The following is a 26,754-nucleotide window of genomic DNA, read 5'->3' as shown; positions in this document are numbered from 1 at the left end:
TTCCCCTGTCCCATCGTGTCTGATTACTCCCAGCTGTGCCCTCCTTCTGTGTCTCATTCTCTCGTTATCACTCTGTGTATTTAAGCCTTGTGTCTGCGTCTGTTAGTTGCTGGTTCATCTGTGTTATCCCCCTCCGTCATCTGAAGTGGTTTCCCTGCATCTGTCTACGTCTCCTTGCATCTCCATTTGTGTCTCTAGGTTTCAGGTTTGTTTAATGTGTAGTTTTCCCAGTTTGGGTCCAGGCTCAGTTCTGTTTTTCGCCACCCACCCCTTTTTGTATTTTCAACCTCCATTACTAAAGCTCCCTCACATCAGAAGTGCCTGCATCTTGGGTCCTTTAATAATTCCACACAGGTTGCCCTGCGAGCCTTGACAGATATATGAGACCTTATGTTGTATCGTCTGATGAAAGAGTTTCAGATGTATTTATATTAACTGGACTCTATTTTATTTATATATGTTATGTTTGTTCAAGACATTTAGCATTATGTTTGTTTGGCGACAAAGATTTTAAATGAGCAAGAAAATATTAAGAATTAATAAAACAGAACATACACATGTGCAATTACAGTAGCATTGTTTCTTCACTGCAGAGTTAGAATTGCTGCATCATATCATTAATATGATACAGCATCATTTCCAGTTACATAGTGAGTCCGTCTGGTGGCAGCATAGATCGTGTCTGTCTCGATCGCTCTTCTTTTTGCATTTGGTTGAAATGTCACTGCAGCATATTTTGGGCCATCAGAGCCATGAATCTGATTTGAGATTTATAGTCATCAAGTACCGACTGTTTCTGTTCAGGTCGTGTGCAGATTTCCATTTGATTAACAATCACATTACATGTTTGTTTGGCTAAATAGACTTTGATGGACAAAGTAAGTACTTAGAATTAACAGGAAAACACATGTGAAAATTCAGTTAGCATTGGTTCACCACAGCAAAGAATTTTATTTTTTTCTAACAAGAGTTTTTCATTTCCACACTAAGTCATGATAACCTCATCAGGCAGTTCAAGTCGCCTGCTGATTCTATCTGGTGGAAGCATAGATAACATTCGGCTCGATCTCTCTTCTTTTTGGTTTTGGTCGAACTGTCACTGCAGCATAGTTCACCTCATCAGATCCACGATTCTGTGAAAAGCACATTCAGTGTTCATTTATTATGAGTATTATATACATATTAATTATAATTATAGACAAATATAAGCAATAACAATGAAGTGTTTATGTTACATTTCTAAAGGAAAGAAGACAATTAGTCAACAGCTAATTGGAACATACAAACTATAAATCTTATTTCTCCCTTTATACGATGTCATTTTGCACTGTAATGCTGTACAGGCACATTTTGTTTAAGCGCTGCTAATCAGAGCATAAAAGTACATTTTTAGATTGACTCACCGTGCTGTTGTCCGGATTCTGTTCTTCTTTATTTGCTAATCCACAAAAAACAAATTAGTGTTATTCTATTACATAAACCAATTATACATTTGTGAAGAGTAAAGACTATAAGAGCGATTTTGTAGCTGTAAAAAGTACCCATCTGAAGTTTCATGTTTTGAACAGCCAGACCAGTGATGACCATTAAGAGGAAAACAGACAGAACACCCAGGGTGACACTCGTCAGCTTTGCTACTTCATGAGCCTCTAATACAAAAATAAAGGTAAAAAGCCACACGGCTGAAATTTATTTCACATTCATGTGTTTTTAATCATCTGCACAATAAAAGAAATGTTGACTTACGTTTAGAGATGCAGTCCATGTCATCCTGAGGCTCATCGGTGCCTATTGAAAAATAAAGCCTTGATTTTTTTAGTCCTCATTTCTATATTTATCTTAATCTATAACCACCATAGTCTTTGTATACAGCGTGTTGACAATAATTACATTGCATATGTAATATAAATTAAAAGAGTAATAACTGAAGAATGAGGAGGCAAAGACTTTACAATAATCTTACCTCTAACCTTTAATTGCATGACGCTTAAATTTGGATGTCCTTCTGAGACAAATCCACAGAAATACAGCGCAGAGTCAGACACATCCACTTGTTTGATTTTGAGAAAGACATCAGAGGTTGTTTGTGTCATTTCAAATTTTCCAGGTTGAAATTCAGCATTATACTTAACACTTGCAGACTTAACAGCAATAGAGTTGGCTGTGGTTCCGTTGACCAGTCTGAACCAGAAAGTCATAACGTCATATGTGTAAATCCTGGGGCACTGCAGAGTGACAGTTTCACCTGCCTGCACCTCTGAGGTCTGAAACTCAGAACCTGAGGCAGCAATCCAGCATGAAACTGTGGAAACAATGAGATGTTTAATTGCTCTACATGGTGCTACATCTGTGAGTGAAAAGTTACTAATAAGCAAATGTGTTTAAATTATTATAGGTTAAAAATGCAAAAAAAGATTAGCTAATGATGTCAAGGAGTAATAGAGCAAACTTACAGAAACAAGCAAGAGCTAAAGCTTGTATCACGTTCATCATCGTGCACATGACTGCTGCCCTGCAATGTCCGCAGATGGTGTGTTCACCAGGAAGGGTGCTCTTAGTGTGATAAATGTGATAGAGGGAGGAGTTTTGTGTTGCTTTCAAAGCTAAATGCGTTTAGGTCATAGAGTCATGATACACGTGTTTAGTCTTAAAGGGCTTTTTGCAAGGTTATTTTTTTGTCTTTACTTTAAAGAAGAAGAAGAAGAGTGATGCTTCATTTTTTCTCAGCTTTAAAAACATGCATTGTTGTTAAAATGCTGATAGTGTCAGGGTTGGCTGTGTGGCAGGCAAAGGGTAGACCCAAAAGAAGGGAGTTTTATTGCTGTAAAGTTATAAACCATAGCTAAACACAAAACTCTAAAACTAGAAACTAAGAACTGGAAACAAAAAGCTAGAAACTAGGATAAGCGATGGAAACAAGGGGAACAAGGAAACACACTGCAGCAGGAATGACACGACAATAAGCAGAGGAAAACAGGGAACACAGCTGGAAATAATCAAACTAACAGGACAGTAGGAAGCAAAACTGAACACAGGATGAGAGCCTGTCAAAATAAAACAGGAACCACGCAGACCAAGACGCACAGGCTTGACACTTGGGGAGAAACAGGCATGGGTGATAGACATGACGGGCTGGGGAGAACACAGACGACACCAAAACAACCAGAGCACAAAAGGGAACAGATTAAATGAAGAAGAAACTAAGAACTAGAAAACTAAATGTTTAAACTAGGAAGAACAAGCAACCTAAACAAAATATCAAATGAGACCTAAGAAACATTTACTATCTGTCATGGGAACCATGAAAGATAGTAAAAGTCAAAGAGTCCTTGAGTCAACACTTTTATGACAACAAAAGACATGTTGTTATATGACAAAGTTGGGTTTTCACTTCCATTTGATTTACAGCTTCATGGGCCATAGTACTTGTATTTTTTTAAAGAATACATCAAATAATAATCAAATAATGCAACCTACAAAGGACAGAAGGTAACTGAAAAAACGGTTCTTCACCATGAACAACCAATCACACCCACTCCACTGTGGTCTGAAACTTACAACCCAAGACAGAAAATAATAATAATGGATAATGGATTGGATTTACAGTGGGGCAAAAAAGTATTTAGTCAGCCACCGATTGTGCAAGTTCCCCCACTTAAAATGATGACAGAGGTCAGTAATTTGCACCAGAGGTACACTTCAACTGTGAGAGACAGAATGTGAAAAAAAAAAATCCATGAATCCACATGGTAGGATTTGTAAAGAATTTCTTCGTAAATCAGGGTGGAAAATAAGTATTTGGTCACCTCAAACAAGGAAAATCTCTGGCTCTCACAGACCTGTAACGTCTTCTGTAAGAAGCTTTTCTGTCCCCCACTCGTTACCTGTATGAATGGCACCTGTTTGAACTCATCATCTGTATAAAAGACACCTGTCCACAGCCTCAAACAGTCAGACTCCAAACTCCGCCATGGCCAAGACCAAAGAGCTTTCGAAGGACACCAGGAAAAGTATTGTAGACCTGCACCAGACTGGGAAGAGTGAATCTACAATAGGCAAGCAGCTTGGTGTGAAAAAATCAACTGTGGGAGCAATCATCAGAAAATGGAAGACATACAAGACCACTGATAATCTCCCACGATCTGGGGCTCCACGCAAGATCTCATCCCGTGGGGTCAAAATGATCATGAGAACGGTGAGCAAAGATCCCAGAACCACACGGGGGGACCTGGTGAATGACCTGCAGAGAGCTGGGACCAAAGTAACAAAGGTCACCATCAGTAACACACTACAACGGCAGGGAATCAAATCCCGCAGTGCCAGACGTGTTCCGCTGCTGAAGCCAGTGCATGTCCAGGCCCGTCTGAAGTTTGCCAGAGAGCACATGGATGATACAGCAGAGGATTGGGAGAATGTCATGTGGTCAGATGAAACCAAAGTATAACTTTTTGGTATAAACTCAACTCGTCGTGTTTGGAGGAAGACGAATACTGAGTTGCATCCCAAGAACACCATACCTACTGTGAAGCATGGGGGTGGAAACATCATGCTATGGGGCTGTTTTTCTGCCAAGGGGACAGGACGACTGATCCGTGTTAAGGACAGAATGAATGGGGCCATGTATCGTGAGATTTTGAGCCAAAACCTCCTTCCATCAGTGAGAACTTTGAAGATGAAACGAGGCTGGGTCTTCCAACATGACAATGATCCAAAACACACCGCCCGGGCAACAAAGGAGTGGCTCCGTAAGAAGCATTTGAAAGTCCTGGAGTGGCCTAGCCAGTCTCCAGACCTCAACGCCATAGAAAATCTGTGGCGGGAGTTGAAAGTCCGTGTTGCTCGGCGACAGCCCCAAAACATCACTGCTCTCGAGAAGATCTGCATGGAGGAAGGGGCCAAAATACCAGCTACTGTGTGTGCAAACCTGGTAAAGACCTATAGTAAACGTTTGACCTCTGTTATTGCCAACAAAGGTTATGTTACAAAGTATTGAGTTGTATTTTTGTTATTGACCAAATACTTATTTTTCACCCTGATTTACGAATAAATTCTTTACAAATCCTACCATGTGGATTCATGGATTTTTTTTTTCACATTCTGTCTCTTACAGTTGAAGTGTACCTCTGGTGCAAATTACTGACCTCTGTCATCATTTTAGGTGGGGGAACTTGCACAATCGGTGGCTGACTAAATACTTTTTTGCCCCACTGTATATAGCGCTTTTCAAGGCACCCAAAGCGCTTTACAATGCCACTATTCATTCACTCTCACATTCACACACTGGTGGAGGCAGCTACAGTTGTAGCCACAGCTGCCCTGGGGCAGACTGACAGAAGCGAGGCTGCCATATCGCGCCAGCGGCCCCTCTGGCCAACACCAGTAGGCAAGTAGGGTAAAGTGTCTTGCCCAAGGACACAACGACCAGGACAGAGAGCCCAGGGATCGAAAATCCAGCCTGAAGCAGTAGAAACAACAAGATGATTAGTTTGCAGCCTGCTGCTGCACCCATCCGCACTCCTTTTGTGCCTGGCAGCAGCTTGTGCCTGGCGGGGGCCTGCCACGCAGTCACTGGAGGTGGAGGTGCGTCAGGGTCTACGCCTGCTGGAGGTGGAGGAGGAGCTGCTCCAGTCGGAGGTAGATGAAGAACTGGACCAGCCGATGGTGGAGGAGGCGTGCGAGGGGCTGCTCCAGCTGAGAGCGGTGGATGAGCTGTGCGAGGAGATGGAGGTCCACGTGCCGCCTGAGCCTGAGCCTGAGCCTGAGGTCAATTAGTCTGGAGGACCTGCGCAGTCCAAGATTGGGGAGATGCAGCATGACACCGGCCGAACCACCTGGGAGCCTCAGAGCACTTCCACGGCGGCTGTGCTGTCGCTGCCACTGGATACGCGGGTGGTCCCAAGCCTACGACACCGGCAGTGTTGGATGCGCGGGTGGCCACCAAGAACGACACCTCCCCATTGCTGGGCCAGAATCTAACCTAACTCTAACCCTAACCCTGAATATAGTGTAAAGCGCTTTGGGGTCCTTAGGGACTAAGTAAAGCGCTATACAAATACAGGCCATTTTAATGATATTTTCCTTCCCTGTTTAGGTTTTGTTAGTTTAGTTATATTATTTCTGAGTTTTTGTTTATGTTTGCTCTCCCTCAATTAAAGGCATGTTTTCAGTTTAAGTATGTTGTCAGTGTTTGCATTAGGGTCAACATTTTCTCTACTATATGGCAGATGTGACAATGGCAGATTTATCTGCCTCTGAAGCAGAAAAATATTTCTACTTGTCTAGAAGATATCAAAACTTTGATGTCCCTAAACTTTTTAAAATGTCATTTATTCAAGCAGAGTTGATCGTGTTTGGTCCAAGCGGACCTTGTGATTCTTTTTGGTCTCATGTTCAGAATGTATTGAATATAATTTTTTTGGACCTTCCTCCCAGTTTTGCTTAACCCTTTATGGCTGGTCAGAGCAGGCACGCTCCATTTTACGTAACTATCTTTAAGTCCCGGTAGAACTGCATCCACATAAGCAAGCGCAATAATTTTTTTTTTTTTTCATCTGAAACTGGAGGAAGTGTACTTCCAATTTATGCATTCAGCTTGTCCTAGGTCACGGTTTCCTTCCACATATGGCTTTGCAAAAATTGTCTAAAAAGCATTTGCAGCAAAAAAAAACATAATATCCCAGAAACACGCTTTGCCGATCCGATCAGCTGTTCATAACACTTCCTACATTGAAAAAGATGTCAGCGCGAACGATCGCATGTCCGCCATTACCTGCCCCAGGGGGCGATTTTAGCCAAAAATGAATCAAAGCACCCCCAAAGATTTCTTACCTTTTTTTGACAATATTTGCTGTTTGTGTGACACACTACTAAAAATATAAAAAGCATACAGAACTTGGTTGAGACGTAACATTTTAACAACAAAAGTATAGATAACCCCCCTCCCAAAATGGTTTGTTCCAGCTCGCCTCTCCCCTGCTCTGGCTCTTGCACCCTTTCTGCCAGAGCGATGGTGGCTGAGACACAGCGGAGCGGAGGTGTAAGTGCCTGGCTTAAAACAGGACATGTTGGCTGCATTTAACCTTCAGTTACCCTTTATATAGTTAAGGTAGGAGTCAGACCATGTTTCTTTTTAGCTGAAAAACATTACACCCAGGTCATCTGCTGGGTTGAAAACGTGTTTTCTGACAATGTTTGCTACCCTACAATCCGTCCTGCTCTGTAGTAAATTCAGCGACATTTGACCGTCCTGTTGCTCCCATTGAAATTTATACAGCCTATTTAAAATCTAAAACTTAAAATTGTCCGCAGCCTACTGTTGTTACCACTGTCCTATTTGAAATGGATACTAACTAGCTAACTGACTGAATACCTATTAACCTTATAACTCCTGTTGTGTGTGTGTGTGTGTGTACAGAGACAGCCAGGTTCATAATGGATATAAGGAAGTTTTTTCAAAAAAAGGAGCCACATTCAGGTAAAAGTGTAAAATCAAATGATCCGTCAATCAAGAATAATGTTGGATCAGTGTTTCAATGTTTATATCTTTTATTAGATGTTCATGTGGTTTGGTTATTTGCCTTTTGGTTGAAAGTACACTGAGAGAGGACTTTTTGTTAGTGATCTTAATAGAATTTTTTTCATATTAATGTAATTTTTCATCTAATTGAATACAATCTATTTGTGTATGATTGTCAGTCCAAAGAGGGAGAGAGGAAAGAGGGAACGTGAGGAGAAAGTACAAGGTCAGGAAGAACCAGGTAAGAAAACAGACAGGAAACAGTGACAGGCAAAACAGAAACTGTTTAAACTGACAAAGAGAAAAAAAACTAATTTTACTCACACAGTGTCGAAGTTGTGTCCTCCCTATATTAAAGCTGCTATACAGAATCTGCAAAACAAACTGGGTTGAAACATTTTTGACCCTCTTTAACAACATTCCAACATAACATTATCATTGATTGGGGAGATTAAAATTAATTATATATTTTTATGTGGTTCAGCCACAACTCTACTAAAACCTCAGACAGTAATAGGTAGACCAACTTTTGGACCGTCCACTTGTCTGTATGACTGCCGCAGTACATACGTCACATTTGTGCAATCAGAAAGTGCCAAACAGCCCTGGTGGAGTGAGGAGCTGTAAAGAGAAGCAGATGCTCTGTTTATATTCGAAAAATGTTTTAAGCTTGTTTCAAAGATTCTGTACAGCAGCTTTAAATGTTTTCCAAAAGCACACATACACTTCTCAGTGTTTCTCAAACTTTTTACAGTGTGTACCACCTGATAAAAATGTCAAGCTCTCCTAAGGACCACTATGAAAGCATGAAAGTCATAAATCTTACAACACAAAGTTATTATTATTAAATTAGTAAAATTAGTGTCTGCAGTAAAGATTTTTTCATACATTGTATACATTCTACAACAGACGATGAGGACAGGGAGGATGCAGGGACCGAAAGAGACAGGGAAGAAGTCTCATTGTATACATTCTATACAATGTATAGAATGTAAAGATACACTTTACATGAGTAAAGTGTATCTTGGCTGGCTGGGCAGCTCTCTGGGTGCTCAGCACCCCCAAAGCTCTGATCCTAGAATCGTCCCTGACCTGCCCGAAACAGGAACTGACATCATTTCACGGACATGTAGTTTTTTTTTTTTTACCATCAGGGCCTCATCAGCCTAAACTGGTGTTTTTAAAAGTTATGTTTGGCTTTATGACTTTCTGAATAGTTTCTGGGATGCTTAGAACTCAAATTGCACTGCTGGAAATAGTTTATTTTGATGCACATGCTGGGTTTTTTTTGGTTTTTTTTGCAAACTTGCATTATAATATTTATTTTCGTTTTTCCTGCAGTATATAAAATTGGTGTATTTCAAAAATAAAACTATGAAGACACTCAAAATGAATTTCCTGTGATGGGAAACTATTTTGTGCAACTTTTTTGTATTTAAAGTTTTGAGGGATAAGCCTCTTAAATTTCTCTAACTAGAAAAATATTTTAAAAAAACAAAAACAATTTCCATTTTTTTGTAGTTTATTGCACTTTTTTTTTTTTTTTTTTTTTTACAATTTATGTAATTACTATGCAGTTGATGCAGACATATTATTAAAATCTGGGCTATAATGGTTGTATTGATGTATAGCAACTTGAAATGCTCCCAAATGCCGATCTGATCAACTATTCATAACTGGAGGAGGTTTAGAAAAAAAAGTGCTTTTTGAATGTGTGAATGAGGCAAGTTGTACAAAGCACTTGTTCTCAGAGTAGAAAAGTGCTATAGAAGAACCATGTCTGAGTAAAATGATCTCACACTTTTTTCTCTCCCTGGGAAACGCAGCAGCTGTACCTTTTACAAGCAGATACACTGTGACAAACTACACACAAACAGTTTGTGTGTTTATACTGATTTCTTGAGCGCTTCAGTTGACACAGATATACAGTCTGAAACAAGCAGAAGCAACAAACAGTTTACTTTCAAATCACCAAAAGATGCATGAACAATTCCTGAGTAGCACTGGAGAATTTCTACATTTGAGAATAATTCATGACAAAAAGTTACTCAAGCTTAAGAAGAGTAAAGTTGTTATACAGATGAAACACTTTATAATGAATGACTGTGGAAAGCAATGACCACTAATGAACACTTCAGAATTGTGCTGTTATTTTAAAGCATGAATCAATGTTATGTACAAATGAATATAAAAGCAATGTGCAACAAGGGTGATATTGCCACGGTCCTGGGTTGGAGACCCAGTGTTTTTGTCTTTTGTACTTTTACTTTTGATTTTATTATGAATCATGACTGTTGGTGTTTTGGTTTCCCAGTGTTCATTCTGTGCTCCCTCTGTTTTGTGTCATCCCTGCCTGTGTGTCCCCTCTAGTGTAGTCAGGTCTCTGTGTTAAGCCCGCCTCTGAGTCTGTGTCTTTGCGTGTGTGTGTTTCCTGTTTTACTTTGAAGGTCTGTGTCTGATGTCAGTGTGTTTACGTTTCCCCTGTCCCATCGTGTCTGATTACTCCCAGCTGTGCCCTCCTTCTGCGTCTCATTCTCTCGTTATCACTCTGTGTATTTAAGCCTTGTGTCTGCGTCTGTTAGTTGCTGGTTCATCTGTGTTATCCCCCCCCGTCATCTGAAGTGGTTTCCCTGCATCTGTCTACGTCTCCTTGCATCTCCATTTGTGTCTCTAGGTTTCAGGTTTGTTTAATGTGTAGTTTTCCCAGTTTGGGTCCAGGCTCAGTTCTGTTTTTCGCCACCCACCCCTTTTTGTATTTTCAACCTCCATTAATAAAGCTCCCTCACATCAGAAGTGCCTGCATCTTGGGTCCTTTAATAATTCCACACAGGTTGCCCCGCGAGCCTTGACAGATATATGAGACCTTATGTTGTATCGTCTGATGAAAGAGTTTCAGATGTATTTATATTAACTGGACTCTATTTTATTTATATATGTTATGTTTGTTCAAGACATTTAGCATTATGTTTGTTTGGAGACAAAGATTTTAAATGAGCAAGAAAATATTAAGAATTAATAAAACAGAACATACAAATGTGCAATTACAGTAGCATTGTTTCTTCACTGCAGAGTTAGAATTGCTGCATCATATCATTAATATGATACAGCATCATTTCCAGTTACATAGTGAGTCCGTCTGGTGGCAGCATAGATCGTGTCTGTCTCGATCGCTCTTCTTTTTGCATTTGGTTGAAATGTCGCTGCAGCATATTTTGGGCCATCAGAGCCATGAATCTGATTTGAATAATCATAGCCAGTGTTCAGTTTTTTATTGATTGATAATACAATAAGTTAAATAGTTCAACAGAACCCATCACCAATTTATTGATCTTGAGGCTAATTTTTGGTAAACAAAAACAGAAGCTCCCAGAACTCTTGCTAAGTCACCAACAACAAGGACAAGCTGAGACAACTCGGCTTATTTTTATCTGCATAGATAGCAAGGTTTCAGCCAGAGGAAATGTTTCATATAAGTGTGAAGTCAGCAGTAATAAAAAACAGGTCTTTTGCAGGAAGATGAAGTATAATCATGTGGGTTTTTTTTTTTTTTGTCTGTTGATCAAGACATATAAGAGCATAAGATAATACATACAGTATCCAGTCACAGTTATATCCATGTTCCACATGAATGTAGTCTTTATTTTTCCAGAACATTTGTAGTCACAAAGTACCGACTGTTTCTGTTCAGGTCGTGTGCAGATTTCCATTTGATTAACAATCACATTACATGTTTGTTTGGCTAAATAGACTTTGATGGACAAAGTAAGAACTCAGAATTAACAGGAAAACACGTGAAAATTCAGTTAGCATTGGTTCACCACAGCAAAGTATTTTTTTTTCTAACAAGAGTTTTTCATTTCCACACCTCATCAGGCAGTTCAAGTCGCCTGCTGATTCTATCTGGTGGAAGCATAGATAACATTCGGCTCGATCTCTCTTCTTTTTGGTTTTGGTCGAACTGTCACTGCAGCATAGTTCACCTCATCAGATCCACGATTCTGTGAAAAGCACATTCAGTGTTCATTTATTATGAGTATTATATACATATTAATTATAATTATAGACAAATATAAGCAATAACAATGAAGTGTTTATGTTACATTTCTAAAGGAAAGAGGACAATTAGTCAACAGCTACTTGGAACATACAAACTATAAATCTTATTTCTCCCTTTATACGATGTCATTTTGCACTGTAATGCTGTACAGGCACATTTTGTTTAAGCGCTGCTAATCAGAGCATAAAAGTACATTTTTAGATTGACTCACCGTGCTGTGGTCCGGATTCTGTTCTTCTTTATTTGCTGATCCACAAAAAACAAATTAGTGTTATTCTATTACATAAACCAATTATACATTTGTGAAGAGCAAAGATTATAAGAGCGATTGTGTAGCTGTAAAAAGTACCCATCTGAAGTTTCCTGTTTTGAACAGCCAGACCAGTGATGACCATTAAGAGGAAAACAGACAGAACACCCAGGGTGACACTCGTCAGCTTTGCTACTTCATGAGCCTCTAATACAAAAATAAAGGTAAAAAGCCACACGGCTGAAATTTATTTCACATTCATGTGTTTTTAGTCATCTGCGCAATAAAAGAAATGTTGACTTACGTTTAGAGATGCAGTCCATGTCATCCTGAGGCTCATCGGTGCCTATTGAAAAATAAAGCCTTGATTTTTTTAGTCCTCATTTCTATATTTATCTTAATCTATAACCACCATAGTCTTTGTATACACCGTGTTGACAATAATTACATTGCATATGTAATATAAATTAAAAGAGTAATAACCGAAGAATGAGCAGACAAAGAATTTACAACAATTTACCTCCAACCTTTAATTGCATGACGCTGAAATTTAGACGTGCCTCTGAGACAAATCCACAGAAATACAGCGCAGAGTCAGACACATCCACTTGTTTGATTTTGAGAAAGACATCAGAGGTTGTTTGTGTCATTTCAAATTTTCCAGGTTGAAATTCAGTATTGTACTTAACAATGCTAGCCACTGGCTTAACAGCAATAGAGTTGGCTGTGGTTCCGTTGACCAGTCTGAACCAGAAAGTCATAACGTCATATGTGTAAATCCTGGGGCACTGCAGAGTGACAGTTTCACCTGCCTGCACCTCTGAGGTCTGAAACCTCTGAGCAAACTTACAGAAACAAGAAAGAGCTAAAGCTTGTATCACGTTCATCATCGTGCACATGACTGCTGCCCTGCAATGTCCGCAGATGGTGTGTTCACCAGGAAGGGTGCTCTCAGTGTGATAAATGTAATAGAGGTGGGAGTTTTGTGTTGCTTTCAAAGCTAAATGCGTTTAGGTCATAGAGTCATGACACACGTGTTTAGTCTTAAAGGGCTTTTTGCAAGATTATTTTTTGTCTTTACTTTAAAGAAGAAGAAGAAGAAGAAGAAGAAGAAGAAGAGTGATGTTTCATTTTTTCTCAGCTTTAAACACATGCATTATTAAAAAGCTGGTTGTTGTTAAAATGCTGATAGTGTCAGGGTTGGCTGTGTGGCAGGCAAAGGGTAGACCCAAAAGAAGGGAGTTTTATTGCTGTAAAGTTATAAACCATAGCTAAACACAAAACTCTAAAACTAGAAACTAAGAACTGGAAACAAAAAGCTAGAAACTAGGATAAGCGATGGAAACAAGGGGAACAAGGAAACACACTGCAGCAGGAATGACACGACAATAAGCAGAGGAAAACAGGGAAGACAGCTGGAAATAATCAAACTAACAGGACAGTAGGAAGCAAAACTGAACACAGGATGAGAGCTTGTCAAAATAAAACAGGAACCACGCAGACCAAGATGCACAGGCTTGACACTTGGGGAAGAAACAGGCATGGGTGATAGACATGACGGGCAGGGGAGAACACAGACGACACCAAAACAACCAGAGCACAAAAGGGAACAGATTAAATGAAGAAGAAACTAAGAACTAGAAAAACAAATGTTTAAACTAGGAAGAACAAGCAACCTGTTGTTATATGACAAAGTTGGGTTTTAACTTCCATTTGATTTACAGCTTCATGGGCCATAGTACTTGTATTTTTTTAAAGAATACATCAAATAATAATCAAATAATGCAACCTATAAAGGACAGAAGGTAACTGAAAAAACGGTTCTCCATCATGGACAACCAATCACACCCACTCCACTGTGGTCTGAAACAACAAGATGATTAGTTTGCAGCCTGCTGCTGCACCCATCCGCACTCCTTTTGTGCCTGGCAGCAGCTTGTGCCTGTCGGGGGCCTGCCACACAGTCACTGGAGGTGGAGGTGCGTCAGGGTCTACGCCTGCCGGAGGTGGAGGAGGAGCTGCTCCAGCCGGAGGTAGATGAAGAACTGGATGGTGGAGGAGGCGTGCGAGGGGCTGCTCCAGCTGAGAGTGGTGGATGAGCTGTGTGAGGAGATGGAGGTCCACGTGCCACAGAGGGCTGCTCGGCCTGAGCCTGAGGTCAATTAGTCTGGAGGACCTGCGCAGTCCGAGATTGGGGAGATGCAGCATGACACCGGCCGAACCACCTGGAAGCCTCAGTGCACTTCAACGGCTGCTGCGCCGCCGCTGCCACTGGATACGCGGGTGGTCACAAGCTACGACACCGGCACCGCTGGATGCGCGGGCGGCCACCAAGAACGACACCTCCCCATTGCTGGGCCAGAAGCTGGGGGCGCCAACGGTCCGGGCCAATTCAATCTCTCGCTTGTAGGGGGAGGGAGTAGGTTCACCTGGATGTTTTCCTCGGCCTCAGTCGGGTGATGGGGGTATGTGGCGGGGCGTGGTCTGCAATGCAGCTGCAGGCGAGATGCGCTGCTGGCAGCTGGAAAGCTGCAGCCGTGTTGTAACAGCAACATTGAGTGTTAATAAAGTGTGTGAGATTCTGAAAAGCATGAACATGTGGACGGGTCTGTCATAGTTTTGTTACACGAATCAAGGCTTCTCAAATCACTAGAGCTTGAACACCAACACATAAAGTGTTAACAAAAACCCAGATGAGCCCAGAAACCCCAGGTGGCCCCAACAAAAACAAAGACCAAATCGCAGTGCATGCCATCAGTACGCCAAGCCTGAAACATACAGGAAGACCAGTGCCCAAGGCCCCTGCTGAGAACCAACAGAATCCAGACAGCACAAACAGCCAAGAAAAGGAGTCCAGCAGTACAAGAGTCAAGAGCAGTGAACTGACCAAAGGCTCACGAAGAACACCAGCCAGCTTAATGTGACACGATGAGATAGAGATGATGCTCTTATCATGCTACACTGACACATGGAAAGAACCATCTATTAAAAGGAGGGATTTTACAACAAATACAGCAACAGTGGTTTACAAAGAGATTCTGTAATTACCCTTTCAATAATCTTTTAACTCTTGTATGATTTGTGCAAGTAATAATACAGGCATTCAAAGGCTACAGGCAGCACATCCACACCCAGATAAGTCTTTTTATCATCTACACATGGACTTTGACATTGAACTCAGGCCATGTGAATGTAAAGAAACATGCTTGGTGTTTGCTGAGATGTTTTCAAAATAAGCAGCAGATTTCCTTTCTTGCAAATAAGATGCAGGTGCAGAGGCAAAAACCTTGCTCAAAGAAACCCTTTCAAAGTGGCGAATTCCAGATAAGCTCAGCACTAGTTTTGAAACAGTAGGTTAAGGCACAATGTGCATAAAAAACCCCACACCCATACAAACCAGAAAAGTGATAAGAGATCTTCAAAGACGATTCCAGATACTTCTGTGAACCCAGACTGAGGTTAAAGTCAAAGTTGAACCGCTCAAGATTCATGCCAGCAATTACAAGAGGATTCCAGAACCACAAAACCTACTCAGAGTTTTAAAGATTTGCACACTGATGCTGAGGAAGACAACAAGGTTGATCAACGTGCTTTGCCCTTTCAATCTACAGCTGCGTTGGAACTAAAGTCAGAGTGATGGGTGAAAAAGTGCCCCAACAGGAGCTTATCAAGCTCCAACTATGTGACACACGGGGGGAAAGTCTGTCACCAGGTATCAGCAGCTAAACACAGACAATACCTGTTTAGGATGGTGTGACCTGAGAGGTTTTTCAGTTGTGTTGTGTTTTCTGTGATTCGTGATCATTTTCACATATATCAACATCCACATAAACACAAACGCTGGAAAGGCTTGAAGAATCACTCAAGGTGCTTTCTTCCTGAGAGTTTCAGCTTCTTCTCTAGTCTTAAATTTTATCCAAATAAAATTGTGCGTACACTATTTGAATCTCACAACTACTTCACTAATAAATTCTTAGTGCATATTCTGTATGGCAAGTAGACCTACTTATAATCAACCCTAATAACAATAACAATTACTGCTGTGAGTTCATTTGTCATATCAACCACACTAAATTCCAGTTCTCTGTGGTCATTTCATTCCCACAAGTGATTTTGCGAGGCATCCAATATGCTTTGAACTCCCACAGGGTGTATTTACTCCTTCAGAGATAAATGTGACTGATTGTTTCTCCCCCTGTCATGTGTTTGCTGGGAGCAGTGATAATTATAAAGTCCAAGTCTGTCAATGAAGGAGCTCTCCAGGTCTCCAACAGATTCATGCATGTAGTGCAGACATTGATGATTTAATTGCCAGTCTTCTGTCTCCTACCACCAGCACTGAGTCAATGGGCATGACAGAGCTGGCCTTCCTGATGAGCTTATCCAACCACATCCTTTCAGCTGCAGATAAGCTGCTGTTTCAACAGGAACTCTCTGCAGGAGGGGGAGATACAGGAGAGGTGGAGGAAGATCTCAGTCTGGGCGTCTATTGTCTCATGTAGTCTGGAAGAAGAGTGGATGGTGGGGTGGGTGCAGTTTTCTCTGTGGTGGGGTTGGGTGGACTGTCCCGGGCTCTGTGGGGCCGGGGGGAGCTGCTGCGCTGGGCCCCGGTCTGGATGGGCCTGGGCCCCCTTTCCCTGGCGGGTCGCGGAGTATGGGAGTGCCTACTGGGGTCAGCGGGGGAGCTGGCCCCAGGGAGGGGTCACCTGCCCCTCCCTTCCTTCACTCCCCATCTCCAGCTGCCTCCCTCTTCCCGCTCCACCACAACCACCCACACATGCAGGGCTTTGGAGTAGGGGTATGTCACCAGGGTGCAGAGGAGGCTACCCCCCCCTCTGTCCCCTTCTGGCTGCCTCTGCCTCAATTTTATCCCACAACTTAGACATTCACATTACTCACACTCTCATTACACATACATATAGGATCTTGGGGGTGGGCACGATACACGGAGTCCAAATTACCATCAGGTTGTATACCTCACCCCTGGCGTCGTTGCCCACCTCTCAATTTTGAATACACGTAGACATTGAGGGCTAGCAGGAGGGACCATGCGCTTACCTGCTGCTCTCTGGCAGGTAGCTCCATGCCCTCCTGGGTTTTAATTGCACCTTAGAACACACATGCATCAACACTACAATGAGCGGGTGGAGGGAGGTTTGGAGTCTTCTCTCACCCCCGTTCTCTGCGGCCTGCTGGAGTGGGGGGGCTAGGAGGAGTTGGCCGTCCGACTGCAGTCTGGAGTGTGGGGCCTCCCTGCTGCTGCGGAGTCGGGGCGGTCTGCCTCCCCCCACCGCAGGGAAAAGGGTAACACCACCTGGGTCTGGGTGCAGTTCCCCCTCCAGGGGCAAGGGTACCTAGACCCGGTTCGTAGAGTACGCTTGGGGAGTGTGATCGTGTGTACAGCGTCTCTTTATGTCTGTCTCCACGTTGGTTGAGTGTGGAGTAAGTGCATATGAGAGCATGAGGGTGGGAATGGATGTTTATCTGTGTGTGCCTGTATGTCTGTGTCTATATGTCAGGTTGGGTATCAGACGCCACCTCTCTGGGGACATCTCAGGCCCTCCAAGGTTTGGAGGCCTATCTCCACCCACCACCACTTCCCCTGCCAGTGGCGGACTCCCTCAGGTGTCGGTGCGTTGGTGGTTCTTTGTGTCTGGGGGTGGGCGTCCGGGTACACACCGGCTCACTCCTTGGCGGCCGCTTATCGGGGCCTGGAACCTGGGGCTCGCTCGGGCCACTTCGGAGGTGGGGTGCCCCCGGCCTCTCGGCCTGGGGCTCGGTCACTCAGGCACGGCTGGCTGCTGGCGGAGCTCACGGGCACGTCACTGCAACTCCCCCTGGCTTCTGCTCCGCGGCTGCTGAGTGAGCCCTCACCTGGGACTCTCCTCAGCTCTTACTGGGACAGTGGCGCGGCTGCCCCTCTGTTAGTCTTCCTTGGTCTCTTGTGTTCTGGGGGCCTCTGGATGTCTGGAGTTTTGATCTCCTCCATACCTGCTTCATACCCTGGAGGACGGGGCTGTGGCCCCACCACACTCCCTAGCAGATCGTTACATGGAGAAACCTTTGGAATGCAAGCATGCTGATCCACACAGGTATGCACACAGGTGTACACACGGGTATTCACAGACGCGGACTACAGCTTTCTTGGCTGCTGCCTCAAAGCACATTGTGCGCTGTCTATCTTGCGTGCTGCACAATATCGTTTATTATTTAGTATCTACTGATATCTACTGCTAGCTAGTTTATTGTGATGGTGCTGTTTGTTTTTTTTTATTATGTTGCTCTTTGTTGTTTGCTTTCTCTTCTGTTTTTTTTTTCTCCATACAGGTGATCCAGGTGGGTTTTTTTTGTTTTGCTTGTTTTTTTTTTTTGTTTTTTTTTCTTCCCCCCCCTTCTCACCGTCTCTTCTCCCCTTTGGTTTTCTTTCTCTCCCTCTCTTTCTTTCATTCTTTCTCCCTGTCCTATCCCCCAGTCATGTCTGTCCCGTTTGTAGCAACTGAAAATAAAATAAATTCATAATTATAATAAAGGTCAATCAAATGGACCAATATGGCAAGGCCATGATGATCCACTTGGTAAAATAAATCCGCTTGGCATCTTTCTTGGCCTTAAGACAGCAATTCTGATGGCTAAAGATCCAAACGGGACACAAAAAAAAAAAAAAAAAAAAAAAAAAAGCTGCTGTTTCAACAGATACCATAGAAGATGGCTGATGCCACCACAGAGTCAGAAAAGGTCTTCAGGAGCACCTGCTGAACTCCAAAAGCTTCCTGAGCAGGTAGAGTCAGCTCTGACCCTTCCTGTAATGAGCTTCAGTCCACTATCCCACTGTCAGTTCCCCAGATGTTCACTGGTGTCGGTGTGGTGGGTCTGCACCTGTGGAAATCCACCACCAGCATCAGCATGATGGTAAGAATTCCCAACCACGGAAAAGAAAGATCCTTTATACCCACTCTATCCACACAATGAGTATAAAGGAGCTGTTATAATCCTTGTGATAAGACTGTTCATGCAGTATTGATGTCTTTACAAAGGCTTCAACAATCTTTCAATAAATATCTGAAAATCTGTTTGATTTTGGTTCTTAGTCAATTTGTTTCACATCACATGCCTTACCCAGTCTGACACGTACTTGCGGTAATCCTCTCTAAATAAGATGATTAACCTTTACAAGCTCATTGAGTATGAGGAACAATTTAAAAGACTCAAAGAGGCCAAACTTAGTTTTTGCTGCTTTCTGTCAAATGAAACCAGCCTGGCCTTCAGAGTAGAGCCTCTTAGTGGATCAGTGTTTTTTCCTCTAAAAGCATGTCACCCTTTTCAAATGCATTAAAGCAGTTGACCTAAACAGCTGAAAGAGAGATGTGAAACTTTTATGTGAAAGCAGTTCAGCTATTTTTGCGTGTGGTTTCATTGCAATGCTCAAAGCCTTTGATAAACAGTGTTGCTACAAACTTTGTTTGTTCAAATGTCAGGAAAGACAACTTCTCTTTTCTCATACAAGATAATAGAAACTGTGAAACAATTACTAATGTCAATGTATTCAAACTAAAATCACGTTTGTGTTTTATATAAAACTTGATGGAATTAATTTAAGAGAAACATACCTTACACCATAGCTCCAATGATTTAATTATTTTTGTTTTTGCATATAAGACCAGTGTAGCCCAGTCATAGATTACTTATTGTTATAATTACACAGTAGCTGTTCTTTATACCTGACTGTTAGGACCTTCAAGCCTTTAGTTATATTCATTATCAGTTAGAGCCCCTCCTCAATGTTCTTCTTCTTTGGTGCAACCCTATGAATACAGTGTCCCCCTTGGGCCCCTCCCCTTACAATTCCCCTGTGGGAGAGGAGCTGGAGCGAGCAAGTTAAATAATAATAATAAAAAGAAAGACCTCCAAGTAAATACTTGGAGGTCTTTCTTTTTTTTACCCTTCTTTGTCAGACACAACACAGAAACACACCGGTTACACCAGCAAGAAGAGAGTTTTGTAAATAATGTTTCTCTTAGTATTTGAATTAATGATGTCATGTCATATTTGTTGTTAGTGCGGAAATCTCCCTGTGGTGCAGACTTTGTCCATTTATCCATTTATCTGTCTTCAAAGGGTGCATGGCTGCAGTTTTAATCACTTTCATTAAATAATTGTAATTATTTTTCTAAAAATCCGCAAAGTCTGACATTATGTAATCAGTGTTGGGAAGGTTACTTTTAAAATGTATTCCACTACAGATTACAGAATACATGCCCCAAAATGTATTTTGTAACGTATTCCGTTACGTTACTCAATGAGAGTAACGTATTCTGAATACTTTGGATTACTTAATATATTATCATGCTTTTTACAACTACATGAATGTACTATTGCTGTGTGATTTATTGCTATTACTGAAGGTCTGCAGCTCCGAACCGTAGTAAAGGGACCTCTGGCTAATACGTCGGGTTCGTAGCCGAAAAATAGCTTTACTTTGTTGTCTGGGTCAACTTTGCTTGTGAGGCGAGAGACAGAGAGAGGCATTGAAAGGCTGCTCCAACAGAACTTATTGTTTCGGAGGAAACAAGCCAAACATACTGTGGCAAGCTCAGACAAGGAGGAGACAGAGGTGTCGTTTGGTCTTGCTACCCCGAGTTGCCAGGAAGCACAGCCGTTTATTTTCCAACAGAAACACACCGCTGTTACCAAACTGCTCGGCATAGCTTAGCACAACAACAACAACAAAAAGGCGCTCTCTCACCCAGGAAACACACAGTCGCAGAGAGAAAGTGTCGCCCTGTAAATATGGCAACCGTAACGCTGCCGCCTGGAACAACAGAACGTAGCTGTCAAACAAAACCTAAACAGTCCTGACCCGCCACAATATGAAACAGGGAAGTACCGCCATGTAATCCATTTATTTCAACAAAGTAACTGTATTCTGAATACCACCTTTTTAAACGGTAACTGTAACGGAATACAGTTACTCATATTTTGTATTTTAAATACGTAACAGCGGTACATGTATTCCGTTACTCCCCAACACTGTATGTAATCAAAACAAGTAGATGAGGTTTCACAGCTTCTTTTTAAACTTCACTATCTGCTGGCAGCTTAAGCAACATGAATTTTACTTCTCTCTCAGCTGCAGGCTCTCTGTCTCCTGCTGGTTTGAGGTTGAGGTAAATGCAACAAAAAATCTAGAATCACATACTGAAAAAAGTGCCTGATCATATCTGTTAAAGGACAGTGTACAGCAGCTTCCTGCATACAGTGGCAGGCAGTCTATGTAGCAAACAAAACAAATAGGGGCTGATGGGGTGAAGATGCAGCCAAAAGTAGACAGGAAATAGAAATAAAAACAGGAAGCAGCAGGGAAATTAGTTTTTTCTGTTGGTAGTATAAATAACATGAGTTTCTGCTGCAGGCCTCCTGCGTCTTTTTACTGCTGATTGCAGTGCTGGATCCTTCAGGGTGCCAGGGTCCAGACTCTGTAATTAAAAGTACAGAAATAAAATAACTGAACTGGCTCAAAGCTGCAAGCATCAAAATATTCAAACATTGCAGCATACTGTATAAAAAGGCTCCCACCTCAAATTGTTCTGGATTCTTATTTTCATGTTCGTTAGCTGATAATTCAAAGACATGATCATCAATTCAGTGAACAATACAGTGACATTAAGAGATAAAACTTTGTGGCAACATTTGTATTTTTTCATATAGTTGACATTTCACCAAATAAGAGAAACACAGAGTTGAAGTAAAAAGTACCTGATTTCCCGTGTTGAACAACCAGACCAGTGATGACCATTAAGAGGAAAACAGACAGAACACCCAGGGTGACACTCGTCAGCTTTGCTACTTCGTGAGCCTCTAATACAAAAATAAAGGTAAAAAGCGACACGGCTGAAATTTATTTCACATTCATGTGTTTTTAATCATCTGCACAATAAAAGAAATGTTGACTTACGTTTAGAGATGCAGTCCATGTCATCCTGAGGCTCATCGGTGCCTATTGAAAAATAAAGCCTTGATTTTTTTAGTCCCCATTTCTATATTTATCTTAATCTATAACCACCATAGTCTTTGTATACAGCGTGTTGACAATAATTACATTGCATATGTAATATAAATTAAAAGAGTAATAACCGAAGAATGAGGAGGCAAAGACTTTACAATAATCTTACCTCCAACCTTTAATTGCATGACGCTTAAATTTAGACGTCCTTCTGAGAAATATCCACAGAAATACAGCGCAGAGTCAGACACATCCACTTGTTTGATTTTGAGGAAGAGAGCAGAGATGTTTTTTGTCATTTCAAATTTTCCAGGTTGAAACGCAGCATTGTAGTTAACATTTGAACTAGACGCTTGCTTAAAAGCGATAGAGTTGGCTGTGGTTCCGTTGACCAGTCTGAACCAGAAAGTCGTAACGTCATATGTGTAAATCCTGGGGCACTGCAGAGTGACAGTTTCACCTGCCTGCACCTCTGAGGTCTGAAACTCAGAACCTGAGACAGCAATCCAGCCTGAAACTGTGGAAACAATGAGATGTTTAATTGCTCTACATGGTGCTACACCTGTGAGTGAAAAGTTACTAATAAGCAAATGTGTTTAAATTATTACAGGTTAAAAATGCAATAAAAGATTAGCTAATGATGTCAAGGAGTAATAGAGCAAACTTACAGAAACAAGCAAGAGCTAAAGCTTGTATCACGTTCATCATCGTGCACATGACTGCTGCCCTGCAATGTCCGCAGATGGTGTGTTCACCAGGAAGGGTGCTCTCAGTGTGATAAATGTGATAGAGGGAGGAGTTTTGTGTTGTTTTCAAAGCTAAATGCGTTTAGGTCATCCAATCCTGATAGCAGGGGACTTCAATTTAGCCATGGATGATATACTGGATCGAAGCACTCCCTCACAGCGACACTCTAGATCAGCTTCGGTCGCTATAAAAATGTGTAGGACCTTGGGTTTGGTGGACGTATGGAGAGTATTCAACCCATCCGCAAGAGATTACACCTTTTATTCTGCCCCCCACAACACTCTGTCAAGAATAGATTATTTTCTTGTGTCAAATTCTATCATGCCCTCAGCAATGTCCTGCTCTATTGGTAGTATACACGTTTCTGACCACGCCCCGGTGCTCCTACATCTGAGCTCATTTGGTACCCCCCCCCAAGTCTCCCAGATGGAGGCTAAACTCAAGCCTTTTACATGATCCCAACTTTTTCCACTCCTTGAGAGAGCAGATCAATTCTTATATAGAAATCAACCTCTCTACAGCTCCCAGTGCGGGTGTAGCATGGGAAGCTTTGAAAGCTTTTATTAGAGGGTTCATCATCCAGCATGCCTCATATAGGAAAAGAACTGCTCTGTCCAAGCAGATAGACCTGGAGAGGAAGATTGCCATAGCTGAAGCCGCTTTTAAGGCAGACATGAGCTCGGCAAATCTGACCCACCTAACTAGACTTAAATATGAGTTTAACTCAATTTTGACTCAGAAAATGGAGTTTTCTCTATTTCGGGCTAGGCAGAAATACTTCGAAGATGGAGATAAACCTGGCAAACTGCTTGCAAGATATATTAAACAAAAAGAAGCTCAGACTATCATAGCAGCAATTAGAGCACAGGATGGCACTATGGTGTCAAAACCCTCTGAAGTGAATGAAGCCTTCAGAGATTTCTATATGCAACTCTACTCCTCAGAAATACAAGCAAACTCTCAGGAAATTAACAGTTTTCTCTCCCCCCTCAACCTCCCAACTCTCTCTAGGACACAGGTGGACTCCCTGGACGCCCCAATTTCAAAGGAAGAGATCTTAAGGGTAATCAAAAATCTCCCAATTGACAAGGCCCCTGGGTTGGATGGGTTTACAGCAGAGTTTTACAGGAACTTTGCAGAGGAGCTCTCCCCTTTACTCCTGCAAATGTTTGAGGAAGCCCTGGATAAGGGCAGCCTGCCACCAACACTGTCAGAGGCACTTATTTCCCTTGTCTTAAAGAAAAACAAAGACCCGCTTGACTGTAAGAGTTACAGGCCAATAAGCTTGATCAATTGTGATTGCAAAATTTTAGACAAGTTACTAGCAACCAGATTAGATAAGGTCATGACTTACTTAATACACCCCGACCAAGTTGGCTTTATTCGGACTCGCTGCTCTGCCGATAATATTAGACGCCTAATTGATATTATGTGGGCAACCCAGAATAAATCCCCTACGGGGGACTTTTCTCCAGCTATAGCCCTCTCCCTAGATGCAGAGAAAGCATTCGACAGGGTGGAGTGGCGTTTTCTATTTTGTGTAATGGAAGCATTTGGCTTTGGCCCAAAATTCATAAGGTGGGTCAAACTTCTCTACAACAATCCGAGAGCATCAATACTAACGAACCGTATTATATCACAGTCCTTCGACCTCCACAGGGGTACAAGACAGGGCTGCCCACTGAGTCCTCTGCTTTTTGCTTTAGCTTTAGAGCCTCTGGCAGCGACAATACGTAGAGACCTTGATTTTCCAGGTATCCAGGTCCACAATAATAACCACAAATTGATGCTCTATGCTGATGATGCCCTGGTCCTAATATCACAGCCAGAACGATCTCTACCTGCTCTCTTGAGAATTATTAACCAGTTCTCTAATATATCAGGATATAGAGTAAATTGGTCAAAGTCTGAAGCGCTCCCTCTGACAGCCTTCTGCCCCAAAACCCTGTTCCAGCCAGGGGATTTCAGCTGGCCTCAGACTGGTATTAAATACTTGGGCATTACATTCCCCCGTTTGTTACACAACATAGTCCAGGCTAATTTTGAACCTCTATTGGACAAGTTCAGAACCGACATAATTAGATGGTCCCCTTTGTTCCTCACCCTTTGGGGTAAAGTTAACATCATCAAAATGAATTGTGCTCCAAAATTTAATTACCTACTACAAACACTCCCGCTAAAAATCCCATCAAAATATTTCCATCAATTTGACAGATTATGCAACCAATTCATATGGAATAACAGACGCCCTAGAATAAAGCTTAAAAAGCTACAGCAACCAGTGGAGTCGGGTGGCCTGGGGGTCCCAAATCTACTATTTTACCATTATGCTTTCAGTCTGAGACACATGGTTCACTGGGCTCTCCCTCCAGAACGAGCCCCCCCCCGTGGCTTAGTCTGGAGAGTACTTTGTGCTCACCACTCCCTCCGATGCACATTTTAACCACCAAGCTCCCACCAGATATACAAACCCACCCCATTCTTTCTTTCCTGCAGACGGTCTGGAAGAAGGTGGCCTTGCTACTAAATTTTAACTCCCACCTTCACACTGAGGCTTCCATATGGCTCAATCCCAAACTCTGCATTAATAAATCGCCGTTTTTCTGGAGACTGTGGGTCCAGAGAGGGATACTTGTTCTCGGAGACCTGTATCAGGGGAGGATTCTCAAGTCCTTCAACGACCTTAAAGCACAGTTTCAGTTGCCACAAAGTCAGTTTTGGAGGTACTTGCAGCTCCGGCACTTATTGCTCAAAACCTTTGGTTCCTCCTCCACACCACCTCCAAATATTGAATATCTCAGCTACATCAAAAAAATCTTTGGGGGGGGTCGTGAAGTCTCTAAATATTACTCAATGCTTGTTACGGGCACGAGTAAAGGACTACCTGCCCTCCGGTTAGCTTGGGAATCTGACCTTGGTGTGGCTTTTACAGATCAGGAATGGACTGCAATGTTGCAGAATAGTAAAAAGGTGTCCAGGGAACTTAGAACGAGACTAATCCAATTCAAATTACTACACCGAATTTACTGGTCGCCACACAGACTGTATAGGGCGAACCTCATTCAGTCCCCTGAATGCTGGAGATGTCAGACTGGGGTAGGCACATTGACCCATATGATTTGGAGCTGTCCTAAAACCCAAATCTTTTGGACTGAGATACATGACTTTATCAAATCAACCATACGATGGGATATTCCTTTTTCACCAAGACTATTTGTGTTGGGAGACCCATCACTCCTTAACTATGCTCCACCTAAGGCTGCTGAGTGGGTACAGACTGCATTGATGCTGGGGCGTAAACTCATTATCTCCCAGTGGAAGGCCCCCTCCACCCCACCTGTCTCTGTATGGCATATTCAACTAGGGAGACTCGCTGCACTAGAACAACTCTCATACAGGCTCCTGAATAAAGTGGAGAGTTTCCATCTGAAGTGGGATCCATATCTGTCCAGAATAAAACGAACAGACTAGACCCTAGAGTGGGATAGTCATTGGAATTCTGATGAAGCACTCTCAGGGATGTCAGAGTGTGGCATGCAGTAAGACCCACATAGTCAAAGGCTGGCTGTTTTTGTTTCTTTTTTTTCTTTTTTCCTTTTTTGTTTGTTGTTGTTTTTGTTTTTCTTTCCATGCTTTTGTTTATCTCTTGCTTTGTTTGCCCCCTCATTTTGGTTTGGTATTCTCTACTGTTCTGCTGCTATGCTGATGTTTTTTTTATGCGATGTAATCTGTCTCCGCAGTGGACTGTAGTGTTCTAAAAAGTACAATAAAATATTAATCATAAAAAAAAAGCTGGTTGTTGTTAAAATGCTGATAGTGTCAGGGTTGGCTGTGTGGCAGGCAAAGGGTAGACCCAAAAGAAGGGAGTTTTATTGCTGTAAAGTTATAAACCATAGCTAAACACAAAACTCTAAAACTAGAAACTAAGAACTGGAAACAAAAAGCTAGAAACAAGGAGTAGCGATGGAAACAAGGGGAACAAGGAAACACACTGCAGCAGGAATGACACGACAATAAGCAGAGGAAAACAGGGAACACAGCTGGAAATAATCAAACTAACAGGACAGTAGGAAGCAAAACTGAATACAGGATGAGAGCTTGTCAAAATAAAACAGGAACCACGCAGACCAAGACGCACAGGCTTGACACTTGGGGAGAAACAGGCATGGGTGATAGACATGACG

At 42.2% G+C, this 26,754-nt stretch overlaps 3 protein-coding genes across 4 annotated transcripts; all 3 read right to left on the bottom strand.

Moving 5' to 3' along the window:
- Window positions 1–1,031: 1,031 nt before the first annotated feature.
- Window positions 1,032–2,293, bottom strand: LOC146675403 (uncharacterized). The gene is made up of 5 exons (XM_085402529.1): window positions 1,964–2,293; window positions 1,747–1,788; window positions 1,542–1,649; window positions 1,404–1,438; window positions 1,032–1,133 (listed from the first exon to the last, which is right to left on the bottom strand). The coding sequence occupies exons 1-5, from the start codon at window positions 2,196–2,198 to the stop codon at window positions 1,032–1,034; spliced, it is 522 nt and encodes a 173-aa protein (XP_085258655.1). The 5' UTR covers window positions 2,199–2,293.
- Window positions 2,294–11,412: 9,119 nt separating this feature from the next.
- LOC146675402 (uncharacterized) lies at window positions 11,413–12,651 on the bottom strand. The gene is made up of 5 exons (XM_085400432.1): window positions 12,344–12,651; window positions 12,128–12,169; window positions 11,923–12,030; window positions 11,785–11,819; window positions 11,413–11,514 (listed from the first exon to the last, which is right to left on the bottom strand). The coding sequence occupies exons 1-5, from the start codon at window positions 12,582–12,584 to the stop codon at window positions 11,413–11,415; spliced, it is 528 nt and encodes a 175-aa protein (XP_085256558.1). The 5' UTR covers window positions 12,585–12,651.
- A 7,818-nt stretch (window positions 12,652–20,469) lies between these two features.
- Window positions 20,470–22,590, bottom strand: LOC146675401 (uncharacterized). Of its 2 annotated transcripts, XR_014910271.1 has the most exons (7): window positions 22,492–22,590; window positions 21,993–22,340; window positions 21,776–21,817; window positions 21,577–21,678; window positions 21,397–21,434; window positions 21,104–21,296; window positions 20,470–20,757 (listed from the first exon to the last, which is right to left on the bottom strand). XR_014910271.1 is itself a non-coding variant. In XM_085400426.1 (6 exons), exons 1-6 carry the CDS (start codon window positions 22,538–22,540, stop codon window positions 21,186–21,188), a joined length of 690 nt encoding a protein of 229 aa, XP_085256552.1. In that variant the 5' UTR covers window positions 22,541–22,590; the 3' UTR covers window positions 20,952–21,185. The 2 variants fall into 2 exon arrangements, 1 of the variants encoding a protein (XP_085256552.1); XM_085400426.1 differs by lacking the exon at window positions 20,470–20,757 and having other exon boundaries at window positions 20,952–21,296.
- Window positions 22,591–26,754: the final 4,164 nt, after the last annotated feature.

The sequence above is a fragment of the Rhamphochromis longiceps genome, linkage group LG3 (assembly GCF_057381845.1).
Source record: "Rhamphochromis longiceps isolate RC_006_pf linkage group LG3, R_longiceps_female_GT1.1, whole genome shotgun sequence".
Taxonomy (NCBI): domain Eukaryota; kingdom Metazoa; phylum Chordata; class Actinopteri; order Cichliformes; family Cichlidae; genus Rhamphochromis; species Rhamphochromis longiceps.
The sequence above is the reverse complement of the archived record's forward strand: the minus strand, read 5'-3'. Positions and strand labels throughout refer to the sequence as shown.

Coding starts and splice junctions, on each gene's coding strand:
- LOC146675402 (XM_085400432.1), bottom strand. CDS start 12,584: ATGACTTTCTGGTTCAGACTGGTCAACGGAACCACAGCCAACTCTATT. Junction 12,170..12,343: donor CATGCAATTAAAGGTTGGAG/GTAAATTGTTGT, acceptor ATTTTTCAATAG/GCACCGATGAGCCTCAGGAT. Junction 11,820..11,922: donor AAACAGGAAACTTCAGATGG/GTACTTTTTACA, acceptor TTTGTGGATCAG/CAAATAAAGAAGAACAGAAT.
- LOC146675403 (XM_085402529.1), bottom strand. CDS start 2,198: ATGACTTTCTGGTTCAGACTGGTCAACGGAACCACAGCCAACTCTATT. Junction 1,650..1,746: donor CATGGACTGCATCTCTAAAC/GTAAGTCAACAT, acceptor TTTTTGTATTAG/AGGCTCATGAAGTAGCAAAG. Junction 1,134..1,403: donor AGAATCCGGACAACAGCACG/GTGAGTCAATCT, acceptor TGCTTTTCACAG/AATCGTGGATCTGATGAGGT.
- LOC146675401 (XM_085400426.1), bottom strand. CDS start 22,540: ATGTGCACGATGATGAACGTGATACAAGCTTTAGCTCTTGCTTGTTTC. Junction 21,679..21,775: donor CATGGACTGCATCTCTAAAC/GTAAGTCAACAT, acceptor TTTTTGTATTAG/AGGCTCACGAAGTAGCAAAG. Junction 21,297..21,396: donor AGAATCCAGAACAATTTGAG/GTGGGAGCCTTT, acceptor TTTTAATTACAG/AGTCTGGACCCTGGCACCCT.